Source organism: Macaca thibetana, chromosome 1, assembly GCF_024542745.1.
Source record: "Macaca thibetana thibetana isolate TM-01 chromosome 1, ASM2454274v1, whole genome shotgun sequence".
NCBI classification, from domain to species: domain Eukaryota; kingdom Metazoa; phylum Chordata; class Mammalia; order Primates; family Cercopithecidae; genus Macaca; species Macaca thibetana.
Window position 1 is genome coordinate 51622532 of NC_065578.1, and position 22882 is coordinate 51645413.

The 22882-nt window shown below is 38.7% G+C and overlaps 1 protein-coding gene across 9 annotated transcripts in view; it reads right to left on the reverse strand.

The window, feature by feature from the left end:
• Positions 1-22882, reverse strand: part of TUT4 (terminal uridylyl transferase 4) — a 128719-nt gene continuing 105837 nt past the window's right edge. For 4 of the 9 annotated variants that reach the window (XM_050802599.1, XM_050802593.1, XM_050802592.1 and 1 more), the window contains 10 exons: positions 22093-22170; positions 21771-21948; positions 21457-21504; positions 21287-21369; positions 14202-14317; positions 12746-12969; positions 11945-12045; positions 7614-8061; positions 1908-2066; positions 1-634 (listed from right to left, as the gene is read on the reverse strand). In XM_050802599.1, the coding sequence (XP_050658556.1) occupies positions 546-634; positions 1908-2066; positions 7614-8061; positions 11945-12045; positions 12746-12969; positions 14202-14317; positions 21287-21369; positions 21457-21504; positions 21771-21948; positions 22093-22170 (1524 nt within the window). In that variant the 3' untranslated portion in view covers positions 1-545. Of the gene's footprint in view, positions 724-1907; positions 2067-7613; positions 8062-11944; positions 12046-12745; positions 12970-14201; positions 14318-21286; positions 21370-21456; positions 21505-21770; positions 21949-22092; positions 22171-22882 lie in introns of all 9 variants that reach the window. The other 5 variants (XM_050802587.1, XM_050802554.1, XM_050802564.1 and 2 more) reach the window with 5 other exon arrangements.

Sequence of the window (22882 nt, forward strand, 5' to 3'; positions counted from 1 at the left end):
TCTTGTCAAAAAGATTTATTAACTTAAAATAGAAGTACTTCAAATACAGACAAAATCAACTTTCCGTTCAAGTTTGAATGTTCAATATACAAGTATGGAAAAGAAAAAAAATCTGAATCTTCATGTTGTAATTTTATTTTATTTTTTGACCTTTTAAAAAGTTTTTGGCACTACAAGGTTCTGTAAAGAATAGAAGTGACAAATTTAAAACACATGAAATTCTTTCCTAACTCTTAAGAACAATATATAAAGTCTGAAGCAACCAAAGTATGAATACAGCTAATAGAAAATAAAGAATGTAATTTTTTAAATTCTCTCTTTATACAATTCATCAAGGTTAAACAAAACATAAAATTCCCTTAAAAATAGGGTAATAAAATAGATGAAATTTGTATCACTCAATTTGGTGATACTAGTAAAAACTATAGTTCATATTTATATACAAATAATACAGTCTGTAAAAACAGTCTTAGAATTTAAATAAGCTATCTAAACGTGTTAAAATTTTAAATCAGGACCTGATTTGTTTTGCTTTCCATTAAATGTCACTTTTTCTGCTGAATGTAACTGACATTGAGGTACGGATACCCTTGAGACAGCAGGATTGGCTGGTTGCTGTGCATCGGTAGACCAGCTGAAAGAAAATGGACTCGCATTACTCCGACACGTTTCCTCTTGGTGGGTGGGGACAACGCTCTCTACACCGACGGGTGGCACATCTGTCTGTTGGATACAACACAGACAGGAAACTGAAAGGCTTGTGCCTGTTTATCTGACAACACCTTAGAATTAACTTATAGTTAACTTTCTTTTTTTTTCTATTTATATAATAGGAGGAGATAAAGCATGCTGCAAAACATTTGAGAGAGTGGGGAGAAAAAGGAAGGAGGGAAGGAAATATCTGTATGTGAAAAAAGCAAAGGACACGGAAGACAGAGAGGAGGAATCAAAGGGAAAAAACCCACTAGAGAAGAGTTGCAGACCTCTCCCCTCCTAAAACGGCTTATGACTAATAATAACTTCCTTCAGTCCCAGTTCTTTGCTCAAGAGAAGAGCTCAACCACAGTCAAGGCTCTGCCACTCTATAATACAGGGATGCCCCAGTAGTATATGGCTAGACGCAGACAATGCCTATAAGAACAAATACCTCTGAGGCAAGTAGGTTAGATAAAATGCTCCAAGTTTCTAGGAATTCTTAGTTTACAATATTCATTACCCAGTGAAAGCCACTATTAGTACTATAATAGCACCAGCAGAACATAATAAATTTTAATGTCATTCAAGTCCTACGTTTACTAAACAAATCTGATTATGTCTTCGTTCCACTAAAAACCTTTCATTAGATCCCCATTGCTCAGTAAACCAAGTCCAAACTCCATAATGTGGTCTAAGCCTACCCTCTCTAGCCTTATTTTATCACCATCTTTCCCATATACCTCTGTCCTCTAGCCATAATATTTTCTCTTCTTTTTCATCATGCCAGGCAAAACTCAGTGACTGCATATATTAATCCTTCAGCTAAGCATACTCCTCCTCCTCTCTCATCTCTAGGCAAAAAATATTCCTGCATCTCTTTCAAGATCTAGCTCAACTGTCAAAATCTTGTGATGTAATAATCTCTTAAATCCACATCCTGTTTGGATTTGCTAGGCCCCTAACTGATTCATCTAAACTCCTTTTCTATTTAACATGTCTGGCTTTCCTAATAAAATGTGCATCAAGTAATGGAGATTTTGTTTTACTCTTGCTTGAGCAACAAGCACCTAGCACTATCTAACACACAGTATGATCTCTCAGTAAATGTTTACTGAATTCATGAATTTTCACTCCCAGATCCTGGCCTTCACTAAGGCTCTCTATCCCAGAAACCCACCCAAGCCTGTTAACTAATTTGTATGCCATGGTACCTTGAGTATAGAAAGGTTTGTTGGGCTGAAATCGGGCATTTCCCTGATGCATGAAGTTCTGATGCAAACCATAAGGCCACGAAGCTGGGACAAGGGGGAAATGGGGACGCGGTGCATGTTCCCAAGGAATTGGAGGAGTCAGTCCTCGAAAGCCTGGCTCTGCATTTCAACAACAAGGGAAAAAGACATTTAAAAACATTAGTTCACTCACTGAAATATCCCTTCATCCCACAAAGATATATTCAGTACCTACCATTGGCTAAGAACTATGCTAAATGCAGAGAATACCGAACAAATTTTTTTAAAGAATAGAGCATTGGTATTTGCTCAAATTAGTCATGAGAGACATACAAGAAGATACACACACACACACACACACACACACACACAAACCACATGTAATAATTGCTAGTAGAACAGGCAAAATGTTCTGAAGAGAGGGCTAACCCAGTCTTTGAAGGTTAAAGACAATCTTCCTAAGATGAATGACTAATTTGAGTTTTAAAAAACAAGGAAAAATTTAGGCAAAATAGGGAGGGGGTGGGGCGCATTTTAGAGAAATGGAGTATCATGTACAAAAGCATGAAAGCAGGAATGCACATCAAGTTTGGGGAACTGCAGAACAATCTGCAATATAGAGATAGGAGTGATGGAGGAAGTGGTAAGAGAAAAGGCGGGACAGGTAGGTGGGGATATACATTTCAAAAAACCTGAGTACATCATGCAAAGGAACTTAAGATTTTATCCTAAAGACAATGCAAACTATCCCAGAATCAACTATCTTGGCCTGGAAGGAGATCCTATTAGAAGCTTGAGGCATTGTGGCATAATGGTTGAGAACTTGGGCTCTGAGGCCAAACAGGTCTAAGCTCAAATCTCATTTCCTAAAACTACTAAGGTTCCATTTTGAACCTCAGATTGTTAGGAGGTTTACACTGGATAACCAAAAGAAACTAGCTTGCACAAGAGCTAGCATATAGGTAGGTACTCAAAAAATGTAAGTCCTATTCTTTTTATGGCTAACTATCCCCCAAATCTTTCTATTTCCCTTTAAAATGTATCTTTAAGTACATTTTTTGAAGTGCAGTACCCAGTTTATATTCTGGATCGTTTCTGGTGGCTTTTCTCATTCAGAGTCACTATATGCTAGGGAATAAAAGGGAATAACTGCTCCTATTCACTAAACTTTCCTAGCAGGAACTCAAATGAGGAAGTACAGGATAGGAAAGAGTAGGCAGCAAAAAACCTAAAGCCCTTGTGAACCGCATTCTTGTAAGCTGAATCTTCTCAGGAGGTGAGCTAGCTGACTGTGAATTCATAAAGCCAAGCTACAACTAAGGGCTGAAGCTGAAGGGCTCAGGGTGTACAAAAATAAATGAAACCAGTATGTTCAGAATTAGGTCATAACCAAATGAGAAATGATGTTTTAACATAAAAGGGTATTTTTAAAAGATATATTCCAATTCCCTTTGCCTGTTTTTCATAATCCAAAATTTCCATAAAATGAGTAATACGATCTCATTAATTTCAAAAAAGGGGGAAAAAACATATAATAATCTCCTTCTCTGATACAACTATGATTATTATTTTAATATATTTCCATTCAGTCCTTCCACTTTTAACACAGTGTAACTGTAGCTGTAATGTCAATTATGAATTGGGTATCTATACAATGAATAATAGTAAGTAAAGTTTATTAGATAATAATACTATATAACAGGAATAATGTATCTAACATGGCAGGTTTCTAAAGAGAAAACTAAACAAATAGAAAATGACAGACAAACAATTTTTGCTTCTAGAAGTTCAGTCTAATGGGTTATGCAGATGAGTAAGCAGGCAATTTCAGCAGAGTAAGACAAATGTTATGATAGGATATTAAGAAAATAAGGAGGACTTCCTGAAGAAAGTGATCTAAATTTAAAAATGGAAGATGAGTGAGTTAGCCAAGCTTTGAGGTAGCACAGAAGGAGGTGAGAGTGAGCAGCAGAGGTAACAGAGAGGACATTCCAAGCAGAAGGAACAACTTAAGATAAGCAACCAGGAGTAAGAGACAGTACAGTATGTTTGTGGGACATTAATTAGTTCATTGTGACTAAAACATTGAGAACAACAAGTGGCAGGGGGATGGAAGACTTGAAATTTAAAAAATGGAGCAGATACATCAAAGGGCAAAACACTGGGTCTGTCTTCATGGTTCTATAACTCAGTGACTATCACAATGCATATCATGGCATATATACAATAAATATGTTGAATGATATATGAGAAGGACCATGTATGCCATATATCCTTTGATCTTAGAAATCTAATTAAGTTACCATATTCTGGCACTTTTGCTCAACAAAACACCTTACTTGCTTTGTTCCAAAAGAAGCTGGAGATAGCAAAATAATGGACACTGGCAACAATTATCAATGGCAGCTAAGACTATTAAGTAAAAATTGATGAACTTCATAATGGATAATGGCTGATAAAACCTAACTCACATATCAATCTTAAGTCACTAAAATAGTAACAACCAGACAGTAAGTTCCTTCTGAAGTGAGGAAACTGGAAATACATGGGACCCACCAAGCAGCATTCTTACCAAGAGAAAGAGCCTGACACTAATCCAGTCTCTGAATCTAAATCCCAGTTTACAGGAAATACAGGGACAGAGGTACACATTAAACGATGCCACAAAGACATAATCAGCCAACTCCAGAATATGGGAAATTCTACAGTGCCTTCAAAAAATAGTTAATATTGGGGGAAAAAAATAGAAGCAGCAACTGTTATAAAGGACAGTTAAGAGATATAAAAATAAAATACACAGTTTGAATTTTGATTCAAATAAATCAATAACAGGAATACTTTTTTAGGCTGGGCACAGTGGCTCACGCCTATAAACCCAGCACTTTGGGAGGCCGAGGCAGGCGGATCATGAGGTCAAGAGATCAAGACCAGCCTGGCCAACGTGGTGAATGAAACCCCATCTCTACTAAAAATACAAAAATTAGGGCCCGGTGCAGCGAGGCAGGCGGATCATTTGAGGTCAGGAGTTCGAGACCAGCTTAACCTACGTAGTGAAACCCGTCTCTACTAAAATACAAAAATTAGCCATGCATGGTGGCAGGCACCTGTAGTCCCAGCTACTTGGGAGGCTGAGGCAGGAGAATCGCTTGAACCCAGGAGGCAGAGGTTGCAGTGAGCTGACATCGTGCCACTGCATTCCAGCCTGGGCGACAGAGCAAGACTCCCTCTCAAAAAAAAAAAAAAAGAGCCAGGCACAGTGGCATGCACCTGTAGTCTCAGCTATTCGGGAGGCTGAGGCAGGAGAATCACTTGAACCCAGAAGGTGGAGGTTGCAGTGAGCCGAGATTGTGCCACTGCACTCCAGCCTGGTGACAGAGCGAGACTGTCTCAATAAACTATATACCTTTTTAGAGAAACAGGAAAAAATGAACAAGGACTGGGTATTAGATGATACTAGCTATAGTAATGATCTCATGATTCTTTTTTTTTTTTTTTGAGACGGAGTCTCGCTCTGTCACCCAGGCTGCGGTGCAGTGGCCGGATCTCAGCTCACTGCAAGCTCCGCCTCCTGGGTTTACGCCATTCTCCTGCCTCAGCCTCCCGAGTAGCTGGGACTACAGGCACCCGCCACCTCGCCCGGCTAGTTTTTTGTATTTTTCAGTAGAGACGGGGTTTCATCGTGTTAGCCAGGATGATCTCAATCTCCTGACCTCGTGATCGGGCCCCCGTCTTGGCCTCCCAAAGTGCTGGGATTACAGGCTTGAGCCACCGTGCCTGGCCTGATTTCTTTTAAGTGATACAAAAGTTAAAAAGTAAATTTGATCCAATGTCTGAGATTTGATCAGTCAAGTCAAAAAAATTTGTAATGGTTAGGAGGAGTCAGATAAAAAAATAGCAAATTATTGGTAACTGTTAAAGTTGGTTAATGGGGAGGGGGGTTCATTATATACTTTACTCTCTTCTGTGTATGTTTCAAAATTTCCATAATAGTTCTTAAGATAAAAATAATTATCACTAAAAAGTTAGGCATAAGTCAGGCGCAGTGGTGTGTGCCTGTAGTCCCACAGCTACTCAGGAGGCTGAGGCAGGAGAAACACTTGAGCCCAGGAGTTCGAGGTTGTAGTGTGCTAGATTGGTCTGTGAATAGCCACTGCACTCCAACCTGGACAACACTTTGAGACTTTGTCTCTAAATATATATATATATATATATATATAAATATGTATGTATTATATATATATATTTAGAGACATATATATATATTTTATATATATATATATATATATATTTTTTTTTTTTTTTTTTGGAGTCTCACTCTGTCGCCCAGGCTGGAATGCAATGGCATGATCTCAACTCACTGCAACCTCTGTCTCCCTGGGTTCAAGTGATTCTCCCGCCTCAGCCTCCTGAGTAGCTGGAATTACAGGCGTGTATCACCACACCTGGCTAGTTTTTGTATTTTTAATAGAGACAAGAGTTTTGCCATGTTGGCCAGGCTGGTCTTAAACTCCTGGCCTCAAGTGATCTGCCCACCTCAGCCTCCCAAAGTTCTGGGATTACAGGCGTAAGCCACCATGCCAGCCTGTGTGTATATGTGTAAGTGTGTAAGTATTTATATGCATATGCATATGTGTGTGTGTGTGTGTACGTATATCTTAAAGCTGGATATAAAACTAGATTTACAGCACGTATCAACTATTTTCTTAAATAGGCAATTAAAAAAAAATGACTGAATGGTAATACACCAAAATATTCCTTAGTATTTATGTCTAGGAATTGAGACAGATGATTTATTTCTCAAATACTCTATAATGAACATGTATTACTTAGATATCAGAAAAAAAATATTTTTTAATGCTTTTTTCTTTTTTAAAGAATTGTTCCTTACTGAGAAGTAATAGTGTCTAGGGTGCGCGGCAGCACAGTTTTGAACAAAGAAATTAGTTTAAGTCTTGGACCTACCATTACTATAAATTTTTTTGGTTTCCTTGGTCTTTTTTTTTGAGACACTTCTGCTCTGTTGCCCAGGCTGGAATGCAATGGCGCAATCTCGGCTCACTGCAACCTCCGCCTCCTGGGATCAAGTGATTCTCCTGCCTCAGCCTCCCACATAGTTGGGATTATAGGCGCCCACCACCACGCCCAGCTAATTTTTGTATTTTTACTAGAGATGGGGTTTCACCATGCTGGCCAGGCTCGTCTCAAACTCCTGACTTCAGGTAATCCACCTGCCTCAGCCTCCCAAACTGCCGGGATTACAGGCATGAGCCACCATGCCAGGCCAACCTACCATTATTAACCGTGACAGTAAGACAGTTAAGTTACTTAACTCTCCAATTTTATCAACTGTATAATAAATAATACACCAAACAGGGTGGCAGTGAAAATTTTTTTAAATACTAAAATAATAGCTAACATTTACGTGTGTTACACATCATTTAACATTTACAACATCCCTGTGAGTTAGATGGCCTATTTTACAGATGAAACCAATGCACAAAGAGATTAAGTAATTGCCCACACTACATAATAAATGGCAGGGCCAGGATTCAAATCCAGGCAGTCTGAATCCAGAGTTCATATTCTTAATCTTTATCTAATCCTGTACTGTCCCTCCACAAATACTGCTTTCCTTCTTTTTCCTCACATTGTTTCTACAGACAGATACAAAAGAAAAGGAAGGATTACCTGAATTCCCCACGGCACCATTGTTCACCAGGGAATTCGGAGCCACAGTACGGGGCCAGTGTCCATCGTGAGACGTGTTAGGGATTGCCACAGGTCTGGCAGCAGGCTGTGCAAAGATGATGCTGGGATCATTCAGGCCAATATTGCTGGGGGCACTGCCTGGTGCAGAGTGGATCACTGGGCCATGGATGGGCCAGGATGGGGCAGGGATCTGGAGAGGGTGCATTGGCAACAATCCCATATTGTGCATGGGAGAATACTGAGCTGGTGGTGACTGGGGAAAGTTATACAGTGGCATCTGGACCTGATGGGGAGGTTGGGCTCCCTGCTGAGGTGGGCCAAGCTTAGGCTGGGATCCTGGCTGAGATGAAGGCTGGGTAATAGCAGCTGACTGGGAAGAGTTCTGTGGAAATGGCTGAGGCTGAGGAGAATAAGATGGTGATTCAGACTGCAGAAAAAACCACAAAACACATTTTAAAATTAAGTTATAAACATCTTAATTTTATAAAAGTAGAGATAAAATACAAAATTAAAAACTTTATAAAACAGAACTTTATGATGTATATCATAACAAATAATGAGTTTTTCCCAAGGTACTCAAACCCCCTTCTCAAGTAGGTATTGCCTCACAAATCTTTTTATTGTCCAAAGAAAAGAGAGCCCAGACACAGTTCCCATCATGCAGAACACATACTTCCCACTGCAAACTCAAGTCTTCCATCTAAATATCTCATAGTCACTTTCATTCAGTCCCTCAACAAGTATTTCCTGTATCAATTATGTACTGAGTATTGTTCTAGGTAATAAAAATGTAATACCAACAAGTATGCCCTGATGGAGCTCAATGTTTAAGGGGGTAAGGAGGGCAGCAGATAAAGATTACATAAGCAATCACAGTAAGTATAACGAGTATTATGATAAAGAATGTATAGTGTACAGTTGTCCCTCAGGATATGCAGGGGATTTGTTCCAGGACCCCCACAATCCTCCTGTACTCAAGTCCCACAGTCAGCCCTAAAGAACCCATATATACAAAAAGTTGGATCTCTGAATACTTGGATTTTGCATCCTGGGAATACTGTATTTTCCAACCACAATCTGTTGAGAAAAATTCATGTATAAGTAGACCCACGCAGTTCAAACCTGTTTTGTTCAAGGGTCAACTATATAATGAAATCCCAGAGCAGAACACCTAAAGCCACTTTGGGAGAAGGGGAGAAGAGAAATCAAAGAGAGCTTCCCAGAAAAAGTGACCTTTTAACTGAGACTCAGGGTAAACAGAAATCAGTCTGGTACAAGAAGGGAGAGATAAGGGGAGAGGAAGAGTGTTCAATATGATTGAAGGTCTAGAGGTATGAAAATACGTGGCTTTTTAAAGTAACTGGAATCCGAAAGAAGTTTAATGTTACTGGAGTATAATGCAGGGGAATGGCTGAGGCTGAAGAGCTAAACAGGGGCCACACAATGAAGTGTCTTACAAGCCTTGTAATTTAGACTATATCCTATGTGCAGTGGTAAACCACTGAAGGGTTCTAAACAGGTAAGGAACATGATCAATCTGAACTTTAGAAAGATTATTCTGGTTTAATAAGAATAAAATAGAGAATTTTTTTTTTTTTAAAGGCTGATGAGAGAACAGGAACAGTGGCTCAAGACTGTAATCCTAGCACTTTCAGAGGCTGAGGCAGGCAGATCACTTGAGCTCAACAGTTTGAGACCTGCCTGGGCAACATGTCGAAATCCCATCTTTACAAGAAATACAAAAATTAGCCAAGTGTGGTGGTGCGTGCCTCTAGTCCCAGCTGCTCTGGAGTTTGACATGGGAGAATCACCTGAGCCTGGGAGGTCGAGACTGCAGTGAGCTGTGATTGTGCCACTGCACTCCAGTCTGGGCAACAGAGCAAGACCCTGTCTCACAATTGCATGAATGAATAAATAGGTAAAAATTAAAAGGTTGTTGAAACCGATTAGGAGGCTGCTATAATAAAGCAGTCCTGAGATGATAGTAGCCTAGGCTAAGGAAATATAAACAGGGATAGAGGGAAGCAAATGGCTGTGAGATTTTTTTTTTTTTTTTTTTGAGATAGTCTCACTGTGTTGCCCAGGCTGGAGTACAGTGGTGTAATCTCCGCTCACTGCAATCTCCACCTCCTGGGTTCAAGCGATTCTCCTGCCTGTCTCCCAACTAGCTGGGATGACAAGTTGCCTGCCACCACACCCAGCTAATTTTTTGTATTTTTAGCAGAGATGGGGTTTTACCATGTTGGTCAGGCTGGTCTCAAACTCCTGACCTCAAGTGATCCGCCCACCTCAGTCTCCCAAAGTCCTAGGATTACAGGAGTGAGCCACCACACCTAGCTTTTTCAAAGGCAGAAACAACAGGACTTAGTGACTGAATACAAAGGTTGAAGGAAAGGGAAAAGTTCTGGAAATTAGACAGAAAATGGGATCATTCAACGAGATATAAAACACAGGAGGAAGAAGCAAGTCCTGGGGGTTGGAAGGAAAGATTAACTATATTTTAGACATGTTGCAGTGCTTTGTTAGACATAAGAGTAGTAGTGTCCATTAGACAGACTCTTTCCGAAAGCACAGGTGAGAGAAAAGTGAGGACTAGCGGCATAAAACGAAAATTAGGACAGCACAGAAAAGTGGTTAGAGCATAAGTTTTGCTGACAGAGAGCCTGAGGGTTCACGTTCCGATTCCAAGTGTCTACTGAAGTCAGGCAAGGAACTTGAACCTCGGTTTCTTTACCTGTAAAGTATAATCAGAATTTGCCTTAGGTTTTTGAGAAGATTAACTGAACAATGCATGTGGAACATATAACCACCAAGTTCAAGATAGCAGACACATTTCTGTAACAACGGAAGGATGATAAAGAAGCTTTTAAGATAGGAATGGGATCGAAGAAGAATGTACAGGGGTTTCAACTGAGGGTAATTTTTTAATAAAGCTAAAATAACAATGTTAAAAACTGTTAAAGCTTGGTAATGATAGAGATTTACTTTCTATACTTTTCTGTACTTTTGAAATATTTTATAATCATAAAGAATGAATGCATGTATAAGCACATAGTTTACACTCAACAAATGTTAACTACATTAAATGTGATTATTGTTGTTTATGAAAGTATCAGGCACATAATAGGTATTCAAGTGTTTGAGATGAGGGTGGAAAATTTCCTAAATGTTTTCCAAAGATTCTCCCTAATACTCTTCGAATACTTGAAAGTTTTTTCTAAAACACAAATCACATTAGATTTAGCATGTTAAACAGTTAACAGATTTGACGCTAGAAAGACCTCGGTTTGATTTTTATACTCTCTTATTCTCAGTTTCCCAGTTTGTAAAATTTGATGATACTAATACCTACCACTTCACTTGGCCACTCGCAGGATTAAATTTGCTAAGTGTAAAGCACTGAACATTATGTCAGATTTAGAGTGTTATTTAGAGTAATTATTAAGAAGTACAAGGTGAATATAGATTTATACAAAGGTTAAGAGCAACTCAGCAAACTTAATATTAAACTTATGAGTCTGGGCTGGGCACAACGGCTCACACCTGTAATCCCAGCACTGTGGGGAGCCGAGGCAGGTGGATCACCTGAGGTCAGGAGTTCAAGACCAGCCTGACCAATATGGTGAAATCCCACCCCTGCTAAAAATACAAAAATTAGCCGGGCGTGGTAGCGTTGCCTGCAGTCCAGCTACTCAGGAGATGGAGACAGAATTACGTGATCCCAGGGGTGAGGAGGTTGCAGTGAGCCAAGAATGTGCCACTGCACTCCAGCATAGGCAACAGAGCGAGACTCCCTCTTAAAGAAAAAATAGTAACATAAACTTATGAGTCTAAATTCTCATTCAATACTGTTTTTTTACAGGGTGTATTTCACTAGGTATCCACAGGTCAAGCTATGAGAAGACAGAAGTTTCATGCAAGCAAAATGCCATGTACATATTGACCTAACAACACTAAATGCCTAAAACATCTCAATTTTTATGTCTATTTTTATTAATGGTACTGATATTTTTCCACTAAGCAAAGTCTGAAACCTCAAAGTCATTACCTTATTTTTAATCCATCTTATTAGGTAGTTATCGTACAACTGAAGAGTAGGCTCATGTAAATTAAGTAGCTTCTCTGTAGACAGAAACCCAAATCTACATTATTCCAAAAGGAATGCTCACTCCACCTTATGTGCCTAGCAAGGACATATATACAAAGCACTATGTAATCTGGAAGATTGTATTTGCCAGTCTGAGAGAAAACACATTAAAGATACTGCTATCATCAGTCAAGACTAGCACATTCACAGGCAGAGTACTTACACATTCTGAGGACTGTCTAGTCCTTATGGACTGATCACCCTGTTGCTGAGCTGAACCAGCCACCTGTTGAGCATTTACAAGGTTGCGGACCAGCTGGGCTGCTAAGAGAAGGCATCACAAAGAAAATCAACAGATAAGGAAAGTAGCAGAGAAATGACAATAAATAAACTCCCTTCTTATGTAAAAGAATCTCAAATATCTCTGCAAGTCTATAAACTTAGACTTTTAAACCTTGAGTATATTAGTGAAGGACTTGTAGCAACTGAGCTACTTTCAAAAGCCATTTTTCAATCTAGCAGATCAAGAAAAAAAATACACTGATCCTAGAAACAAGAACAAATGTCATCTGCTTTTCTAAAGGAGACAACAGATTTATTTCAGAAATACTTTATGACTGGGTGCAGTGGCTCATATCTGTAATCCTAGTACTTGGGAGGCTGAGGTGGGAGGATCACTTGAGTCCAGGAGGTCAAAGCTGCAGTGAGCTGTGATCATACCACTGCACTGCAGCCTGGGTAACAAGAGCAAGACTCTGTCTCAAAAAAAAAAAAAAAACCCTCCAAAGAATACTTAAAGGGAGATAACTGAATATAACAGACTGTGGAGACCTTGATAATGAACTTACCCAAGTACTATTCAAAGTAAACGCCTCATTGTCTAAATTTTATTTCTTTAAGAAATTGTAAGGTCCAAAATCATACAATTAGGTTTGCAATAGAGAGGAATTAGGGTCCTTCAGCATGCAAGCAACATAAATGACTTCGTTTCTACCAGAAACTATGTTTGGTCTTTTCTATTTACCTGCCACACTGCTATTCCTCTGACGGGCCAGCTTGACCTCTGGGCACTCCCTTCGTACATGTCCAGCATCTCCACATATAAAACATCTGAGGTCTCTGGGGTCTCTAAAGTCTCGAGTGTCGTGGAGGTCTCGGGGGTCAAGAATGTCTCGAGAATCCTTCTCTTCTTCATTCCCTTCCTTCTCTTCTTCACTGTCTTTCTTCTTTAGTCTAAACAGTAAACTGCTGATACCAATAATGTGGGGCTAGGGACTTGTAAATTAAGTGAGTCACAGAACAAACTAAACTATGCAGGACTCTCACGATAATAAAAGGACTAGCATGCCCACCATTTCATGCGTCTTTTTGAAGGCAAGGGAACAAACATTATGGCATACCTGCTCCTTTGGCAGGAACTGGGTTTTCTAGTAGTTTTGTAAAACAACGTTATATTAAATTTCTTAAAATACCAAATTTTTAAACCTTTAACAATCCTTAGAGGTTGATATTTATTATCTCTGGTTTCAAAAAGAAATTGAGACTTAGAGAAGGTAAGTGTCGACTAAATTTAATAGTCAGTAAACAGCAGTGATGGAAACTGGAAGTTTGTTCTGTCTCAAAAGTTCCAAGTTTTTATATTAGTTTTACAAAAGAGAGAGATCTTCCTGACCTACTACAGTATATAGAACCTGGGAGACTATAATTCGTAGATGTATTTTGAGGGAGTATAGAAGATGTACATTCCCCAAGATCTGTAAGTATAGCTCACAGTATATATCTCAAGAATTCCATTAATTGTATTTTAATTATCAGTTTGCATGACTGTGAGATCCTCAGCAAGAACCCAATGTCTTGGTCACTTTTATTTCTCCTAGAACAGTTCCCAACGCATAGTTGGTATCAATAAATGCTTCTTCATTAAAAAAAAGACAAAACTGGCTGGCACGGTGACTCACGCCTGTAATCCCAGCAATTTGGGAGGCCAAGGCGGTGGATCACCAGGTCAGGAGTTTGAGACCAGCCTGGCCAACACTGGTGAAACCCCGTCTCTACTAAAGATACTAAAAATTAGCCAGGCTTCATGGTGCACGCCTGTAATCTCAGCTACTTGGGAGGCTGAGGCAGAAGAATCACTTGAACCCAGGAGGCGGAGGTTGCAGTGAGCCGAGATCACGCCATTGCACTCCAGCCTGGGCAACAGGGCTTGACGCCATCTCAAAAAACAAACAAAAACAAAAACAACAACAAAAAAAAACTGAGTGAATTAATGAATAAATGAACAAATGAATGTTAGAAGATACTATTATACCACATACAAATCTTACCCTACTACAAAATTCCACTCAAATGAACATTTACCTTAGGTATAATTAAATACCCTAAACTTTCTCACTTAAACATTTCTGAACATAATTATAGCTACAAATTGGCCTCTCATTTATTTTCCTCAAAATGTTGATATATATTCATTTGCCAACCTTTTCCTTTTAGGGCAGTCTTTCATGTAGTGGCCTATTTTTCCACACACACGGCAACATCTATCATTGGGAGCCAGTTCTCCATCTGTTAATACTCTGGAATCAAAGAAGTACTCCTAGGGAGAAAATGCAATTTTACTAGGAGGAATCACTATAAAACTTTTGAATCCAAATGGAAAGAAGACCAAGATGCAAACATGGTTTATTTTTACAAAGAAAATAACAGCAACAAATGTTTCACTGTAAGTAAAACCCATGATATGAAAATAAGATTCACAATCATCATCATCACAGTTGCTAATAGTACTAACCAAGTTACATCCTTACACAAAGATGCTACAGATGAATAAGAAAAATCTCAATAAAGTAGATATTACTTTCATCCTTGTTTTACAGATGGGAAAACTGATTCAGGAGTTCAAGTCATTTGCCCACAGAAAAAAATAGGTTAAGTCTCAGATAAAAGATGTAGAGCTAAGTCCATCTCACAACAAAACTCATGCTTTCTGCTATATTGGGCTACTTTTGGAAAGGAATTATTCTCTGTACAAAATTGCCTGTAGGCTGGGTGCAGTGACTCATGCCTGTAATCCCAACACTTAGGGAGGCCGAGGTGGAGGGATCACCTGAGGTCAAGAGTTCGAGACCAGCCTGGCCAACATGGTGAAACCCCGTTCTCTACTAAAAACACAAAAATTAGCTGAGCATGGTGGTGTGTGCCTGTAGTCCCAGCTATTCAGGAGGAAGAGACAGGAGAGCTGCTTGAATCCAGGAAGTGGAGGTTGCAGTGAGCCAAGATCGTGCCACTGCACTCCAGTCTGGGTGACACAGCGAGACAAAAAAAGTCTGTAGTCCCAGCTACTCAGGAGGCTAAGATGGGAGGACCACTCAAGGCCAGGAGTTTGAGGCTGTAGTACATAATGACTGTGCCTATGAACAGCCACTGCACTCCAGCCTGGATGAAGTAGCGAGACTCTGTCTCCAAAAACTAAAAATAAATAAGTAAATAACAACAACAAAAAAAGCAATTCTCTGGTTTATGTGAAATATGATTGGATTTAATACAGCTTTTTAAGAACATGTAACATGTATTATGTAAAGAGGAACAGACCTAAAAAAAAGGTAGGGAACTAAAAAGAAGTAAATAATTTTCCCAAGTATTAGAACCAGACTTATTTCTGCTTTATCTTTGCACCATGCTTATCCTTCTAAACTTTAGCTTAGTTTTGCACTGTCACAAAGACTAGTTGGTCCTAATGGTGTCCATCCTTCTGGAAGGCAAGAGAACACATCCACTTAGCTGTTTTCACATTTACCTAAACTCAAGGATAAAAGTATACGAGACACGCCCAATAGGACGGCTATAGCTTTAAAAAGACAATAACAAGTATTGGTGAGGATGTAGAAAAACCAGAACACATATGTATTGCTGGTGGGAATGTAAAGTAGCACAGCCACTTTAGAAAACAGTTCCTTGAAAAGTTAAACATAAATTTATCAAAATGACACAGCAATTACACTATTAAGTATATACCAAGAGAAATAAAAACATATATTCTCACAAAAATTTGCACACAAATATTCACAACAGCATTATTCATAATAGCCAAAAAGTAGAAACAATTCAAATGTCCAACAACTGATGAATGGATAATGAAATGTAATGTATCCATAAAATGGAGTATTTTTCAGCCATAAAAGGGAATGAAGTATTGATACATGGTACAGCATGAAGGAACCTTGAAAACACCATGCTAAACGAAAGACGCCAGTTTCAAAATGTTACATATCATATCATTTAACTTATATGAAATGTCCAAAATAGGCAAATCTACAGAGACAAAAAGTGGATTAGTGGTTTGAGAAGAGGGGAAGAGAGGGAATGAGAACTGACTGCTAATGAGGACAAGGGTTTATTTTAGAGAAGATGAAAATGTTCTAAAATTAAATTATGGGGATGGTTGCACAATCCTGTATATATATATATTAAAAACCACTGAATTGCACAATGAGTTGTATATCATGTGAACTCTATTCCAATGAAGCTGTTTGGTTTGGTTTTATTTGGTTTTTTAGAGACAGCATTTCGCTGTGTTGGCCAGGCTGGTCTTGAACTCCTGGCCTCAAGCGATCTTCCTGACCTGGCCTTCCAAAGTAACAGACTGCAGGCATGAGCCACCATGCCCATCCTATTTTTTTTTTTTTTAAGGACAAAAGATACAATTCTTCATCACTATTGATAAATTAATGTAGCTAATTAAAATCATCATCCTATTTTTTGCCAGGACAACATAAAGGTCTTAATTCACCCAGCTGCTTAAGACAGAAACCTAAGAAGCGTCCTGAACTTGTTCTCTTTCATCCATCACTTCTAATTAATGACCAAGTTGTATACATTCTATTGCTGAATATCTCTTGAATCCACTTTTCTCTATCCTTCCACCCCAGTTAGGGTGGCCTACACCTGAGGCCAGCAAACTTACTCTGTAAAGAGTCAGGTAGTACATCTTTTAGGTGTTGTGACAAAATTAAAGATGTAATATAGGTACTTGCATAATGAGAGAAAGCAAATTTCCATAAAAAAATTTATTGAAGAAATGTTAAATATGCTAATAGTAATAATTAGATATAATCTTCTGTAATATAAGTTTACTACTAAGAAGAATAGAATTATTTTGGAGGCAGATGATAGTTCACTCAATTAGGGTTCAAAGTTAGTGTTCCCTATCATTAAAACTGAGAGCAATTTTCATCTGTAAATGTTCATCTGCAAAGACATTTTATGTATTTTAACTGAAAACGCTTTTCACAGATGAGGATTCAGAGTAGACAGAATAATCTAGAGTACATATGTAAGAACTAATCTTTCATAAAGGAGAGATACCTACAGATGCAGGTAGATTTATAGATCTAGTAGCAGAAAGCTAAAGGACTACTTATTTGACACTATGTACTGTCTCAGAGGAAAAGCATCCACTGGAGTGAGAAGGGCAGAGGTAAAAGGTGGACAAAGTGCAGGGCATACAGCACTTCTTTTTTTTTTTTTTTTTTTTTTTTTTTTTTTTTTGAGACAGTCTCACTCTGTCACCCAGGCTGGAGTGCAGTGGCGCAATCTCGGCTCACTGCAACCTCCGCCTCCCGGGTTCAAGCGATTCTCCTGCCTCAACCAAGCTGTGACTACAGGCACGCACCACCACTCCCGGTTATTTTTTTTTTTTTTTGTATTTTTAGTAGAGACAGGGTTTCACCACGTTGACCAGGCTGGTCTCAAACTCCTGACCTTGTGATCTGCCCGCCTCAGCCTCCCAAAATGCTGGGATTACAGATGTGAGCCACCACACCCGGTCAACATACTGCATTTTGAGTAAAACAGGTAAATTTGAAATAGTTCTAATAGAATAGGAGCTAAAGGTAACTAAACAAATATGACTGTCACACAGTACTGAAAGTCCAGCTGAGGCTAGTAAATGTTTATGACTGTACTATATACTTAAAACTGTCTAGCATTTTGACTTTTTTCCATTAGTGTACAGCTACCCAAGGACAGGCACATGATGGATAGCTGAGTTCATATAGGCACAATACAGAAGAGTGCACAGGAAGGACTGCAGCACAAAGGAATTCAAGGTATATGTTAGATGGCCAGGCACAGTGGCTCACACCTGTAATCCCAGCACTGTGGGAGGCCAAGGTGAGCAATCATTTGAGGTCAGGAGTTTGTGACCTGTCTGGCCAGCGTGGTGAAACCCTGTCTCTACTAAAAATATAAAAATTATCTGGGCATGGTGGCTGCACCTGTAAACCCAGCTACTAGGGAGGCCAAGGCAGGAGGATTGCTTCAACCTGGGTGGCAGAGGCTATAGTGAGCTGGGATAGCACCACTGCATTCCAGCATGGGTGACAGAGTGAGACTCCATCTCAAAAAAAAAACAAAAACAAAACAAAACAAAAAAAAAACCACCACCAACAGTATATGCTAGAGAGCAGAGAAAATCTAAGTTAAATGGGGAAGAAAAATGACAGAAGACAGCTGATGGATATGGACAAAATGGGTCAACATATAGGAGAATATAATGATGTAGAAAAATAACTGAAAGAACAAGAAAGATGAAAGAACATGAAATATACTTATCTTTATCTTTCATTAATTTAGGGAAATAAGGCAAATCTATCTTGCATACTGTTATAATCTCAGTAACTAGGAGTGAAATAGGTATGAAATATAAGCATGAAAGACTATGTACAAGGATATTTTCGACCTTATCCGAAATGTTTGAGATCAGAAGTGTTTCGGATTTTGGAATACTTGCATTATATTTATACCAGCTGAGCATCCCAAATCAGAAAATCTGAAATCTCAAATGCTCCGTATGAGCATTTTCTTTGAGGATTATGTCAGTGCTCAATAAGTTTCAGGCTTCAGATTTGGGATGCTCAACCTGTGTAAGTTATAACACTGATACAAGGAAGATAACCTAAATGTCCATCACAAGAAGTTAGATAAACTAGTATATCCAAATTATGGAATATTATATAGTGACTTTTGAAAGAGAATAAAGTAAATCAAAAAATGATTAGCAGACTCATGGGCCCCTTCTGCTAGGCCCCAAATGGCATTCAAAATCAAAGATTTTGACATCTATATGTAATTATAATAAATTGCATTATTAAGAATTACTAAAAATTTGTATGCATAAACTAAAATGGGCACACTTCCAGTTTACCGAGGACTCTAATTTAGTATTCTACTAAAAAGTCTCGGCCAGGCACAGTGGCTCACGCCTGTAATCCTAGCACTTCGGGAGGCTGAGGTGGGTGGATCACCTAAGGTCAGGAGTTCAAAACCAGCCTGACCAACATGGCAAAACCCCGTCTCTAGTAAAAATACAAAATCAGCTGGGCGTAGTGGCATATGCCTGTAATCACAGCTACTTGCGAGGCTGAGGCAGGAGAATCACTTGAACCTGGGAGGCAGAGGCTGCAGTGCACTGAGATTGCGCCACTGCACTCCAGCCTGGGGAACAAGAGCGAGACTCCATCTCAAAAAAAAAAAAAAAAAAAAAAAAAAGGTCACTACATGGGGCTGAGCATGGTGGCTCATGCCTGAAATCTCAGAACTTTAGGAGGCAAAGGCAGGAAGATCACTTGAGCCCAGGTGTCCAAGGCTGCAGTGAGCTATGATCACACCACTGCACTCCAGCCTGGGGATGAGAGCAAGATCCTGTATCAAAAAAACAAAAATAAACAAAAAGGTCTGACTGCATGCAACACTGTGAGGTTCCTACTGAACATATGCATATATAAACACAGTTGGATTCCTCACAATTCTCAGGTAAAATGCTTTATCAGTGTATCATAATATGTGTTTTGGTCTGTTTTTCACTGTTTCTATTTCAATTAAAATATTAGTCAAATTAGGCCAAATGCAGTGGTTCACGCCTGTAATCCCCAGCAGTTTGGGAGGCCAAGGCAGGTGGGTCATGAGGTCAGGAGATTGAGACCATCCTGGTCAACATGGTGAAACCCCGCTTCTACTAAAAATATAAAACTTAGCTGGGCGTGGTGTCGGGCGCCTGTGGTCCCTGCTACTCAGGAGGCTGAGGCAGAAGGATCACTTGAACCCAGGAGGCGGAGGTTGCAGTGAGCTGAGATCGTGCCACTGCACTCCAGCCTGGTGACAGAGCAAGACTCCGTCTCAAAAAAAAAATTGTTAGGTTTTCCTTTTTTCAGTCATTTTTTTACATTTTCAAATTTTACTCTTATTTTATTTGTCTCCATTGTAATTATTATCACCCCATAAGAGGCTAGAAAATAAAAGTATCTGAAAACCAGTGCTCCAAGGGAAAATAAGACTTCTCTCTGCTTTTCTTATTCTACCCCCAAGAAAGAAGACACCTGAAATTGGACTGAATAAGTTCAAGAACATTCACGATGCAATGTAAATGCATGTTTGTTGTGATGGTTAATACTGAATGTCAATTTGACTGGACTGAAGCATACAAACTACTAATCCTAGGTATGTCTGTTGGGTGTTGCCAAAAGAGATTACCATTTGAGTCAGTGGGCTGAGGAAGGCACATCCACCCTTAATCTGGTGGGCATAATTTAATCATCTTCCAGTGAATACAAGGCAAGCAGAAAAACGTGAAAAGGCAAGTTGGGCCTAGCCTCTCAGCCTACATCTTTCTCCCGTGCTGAATGCTTCCTGCTCTCAAATGTCGGACTCCAAGTTCCTCAGTTTTGGGACTTGGACTGGTTCTCCTTGCCCCTCAGCTTGCAGACACTCTATTATGGGACCTTGTGATCACGTAAGTTAATACTTAATAAACTCCTATATATATATGTGTGTGTGTGTGTCTGTGTATATATTTAATAGGATATATATATCCTATTAGCTCTGTCCCTCTAAGAGAACCCTAATACATTTGTTCTATTTCTTGAGATTTCTTCTAAGTCTCTTGCTCTGAAGCTGAAACTTCCTGTAGTCTCCCTAACCATAAGAAAGCAGGCCAAAAACCAGAATGAGACCAAGAGGAATGTGTGACACTCGCCCACCCAATTCAGGCAGAAGAAAACTTCTCGGTTCCATGCCACCTAATTCAGCTTACCAAAGCTATACAAAAATCCGAGAAGCTCCAACAAATAATAAAGTATTTCTTTGGTTTTGTCTTCTATGTGTACATTTTCATCAAGATTTCTGGAGATAAAAGAGGGACAATGAGCAGCACCTAAAATTCAACAATCCAGAGTCTTGAATATCTATTCTCATTCACTCAGCAAATGCTTCTTTGGTACATCCAATGTGCCAGACACTATGTATGTACTGGAAATAGAAAGGTGAACCTTACAGACATGAATCCTGTCTTCGTGGGGTTCACAGTCTAGTGGAAAAGACAGAATTTAACAAATAATTTAAACAAATAAAATTTGGAAAATATATATCTCATTATGGACTATGCAATAAAAAATATACAAAGCTATGACCATCTCTTTCCCTGTATCTAACATCAGTTTGGAAACAGGATTAAGCTGCTTGTTCTACTTTAAAAAAGAAAAGATTCTCAATTCATATAATGTAAACTTACAGCTTCTCTGCCAATGAGTGGATAAAAAGGGGTACCAAAAAGTTTCCTTCCATTGATAAATGCTTTCATGATGAAATTGGTCACTATTAAAGAAAGAAGAAAACAATAAAGATGCAGACATTAATGAGTCAGAGTTTTAAAATCAGAGAAAATCTATATTTAAAACTTACTTTTTCTAGAAACTCCAGCACCAAGGTTATGATTCAAGTCAAAAGGGTCTATAAAAGAAATACATCAATGATTAAGAATTACATTCATTGTACCATAAAAATATACTTAGAAGTCATTGCCAAAGTCTAATACTTATATGTACTAAGACTATACAAACCAGCAAATTCTTCCTCTAAAATTACAGATTAAAGGATGAAAACTGATAAAAATCTAGAAGAAGAATCTTCCAAATCCTAATGTATTTCAGTTTTCCCCTCAATTTCCTTGACCAAATTTTGGTTGCTCCTGAATTAATATCAGCTTAAATGATTACCTTCAATTGCAATGCACTTGGAAGTCCACTGCTTCTCGAAAGTTGTCAACAGCTTTTTCTGCCGAATGCTAATTACATATTCCTTGAAATCAAACTCTTCAGTATAGAAACGAAGCAGTCCCAACCAAAGCTCCCCTAATGATTCTGTGTTCTTTCCAAGTGAAGGTAAACGTTTTTTCTACATATAAAAAAATGAAATGAACAATGTCTATACAGTACTATCCAAAATACGGACAGCAAAACCAAGTAAAATTATTAAATTATACAAATGTTAACATATATCAGTGAGCATTCTAGAACATAAAGACTATTTTAAAATTACCAGTTCTTCTGTTTTATCAAAGAAAAAAGCATTCCATCCATCAACCATTCTCTGTGGAATCTGTTTTCCATCAAAGATCTGCATAAAAAAATTAATTGTATTATTAGATTTCAAGTGATCCAACCCAAAGGCCCAAATACTCTAATATCATTTTAGAATTTACCTATAAGACACACTAAAATACTTCTTCCAGAAAGAACGTGTCAGGATGATGGTATAATTTGATGCCAAGAAATTAACGAATAAAACGTACCTGAAAGACCAAAGCTGGAAAAGGATGTCTTAAGAGAATCAAACTCCAAATGATACATTTGATGTTACCTGATATTACCTACTTAGACTATCAAAACATATCCAGTACAAGAATAATGAAGCAAAACTAAAAAAAGAAACAGCAGTTATGATGAAACAGCAGTTTCATCAAAGGATCACAGATGTAAAAACACAAAATAGATAATACCTACTGATGGTGCACCCAAAGGAAGTCAACAGAACTGTTTTGGGACCTAGTACCTTTAATCATTTATCTATATCAGATAAGGCTAAAAAGCAACTGGACAATCATTTTGTAAAAATAAAAAATTAGGGCTGGGCATGGTGGCTCATGCCTCTAATCCCAGCACTTTGGGAAGCCGAGGAGGGTGGATCATGAGGTCATGAGTTTGAGACCAGTCTAGCCAACATGGTGAAACCCAGTCTCTACTATAAAGATACAAAAAATTAGCTGGGTGTGGTGGCACATGCCTGTAATCCCAGCTACTCGGGAGGCTAAGGCAGGAGAAATGCTTGA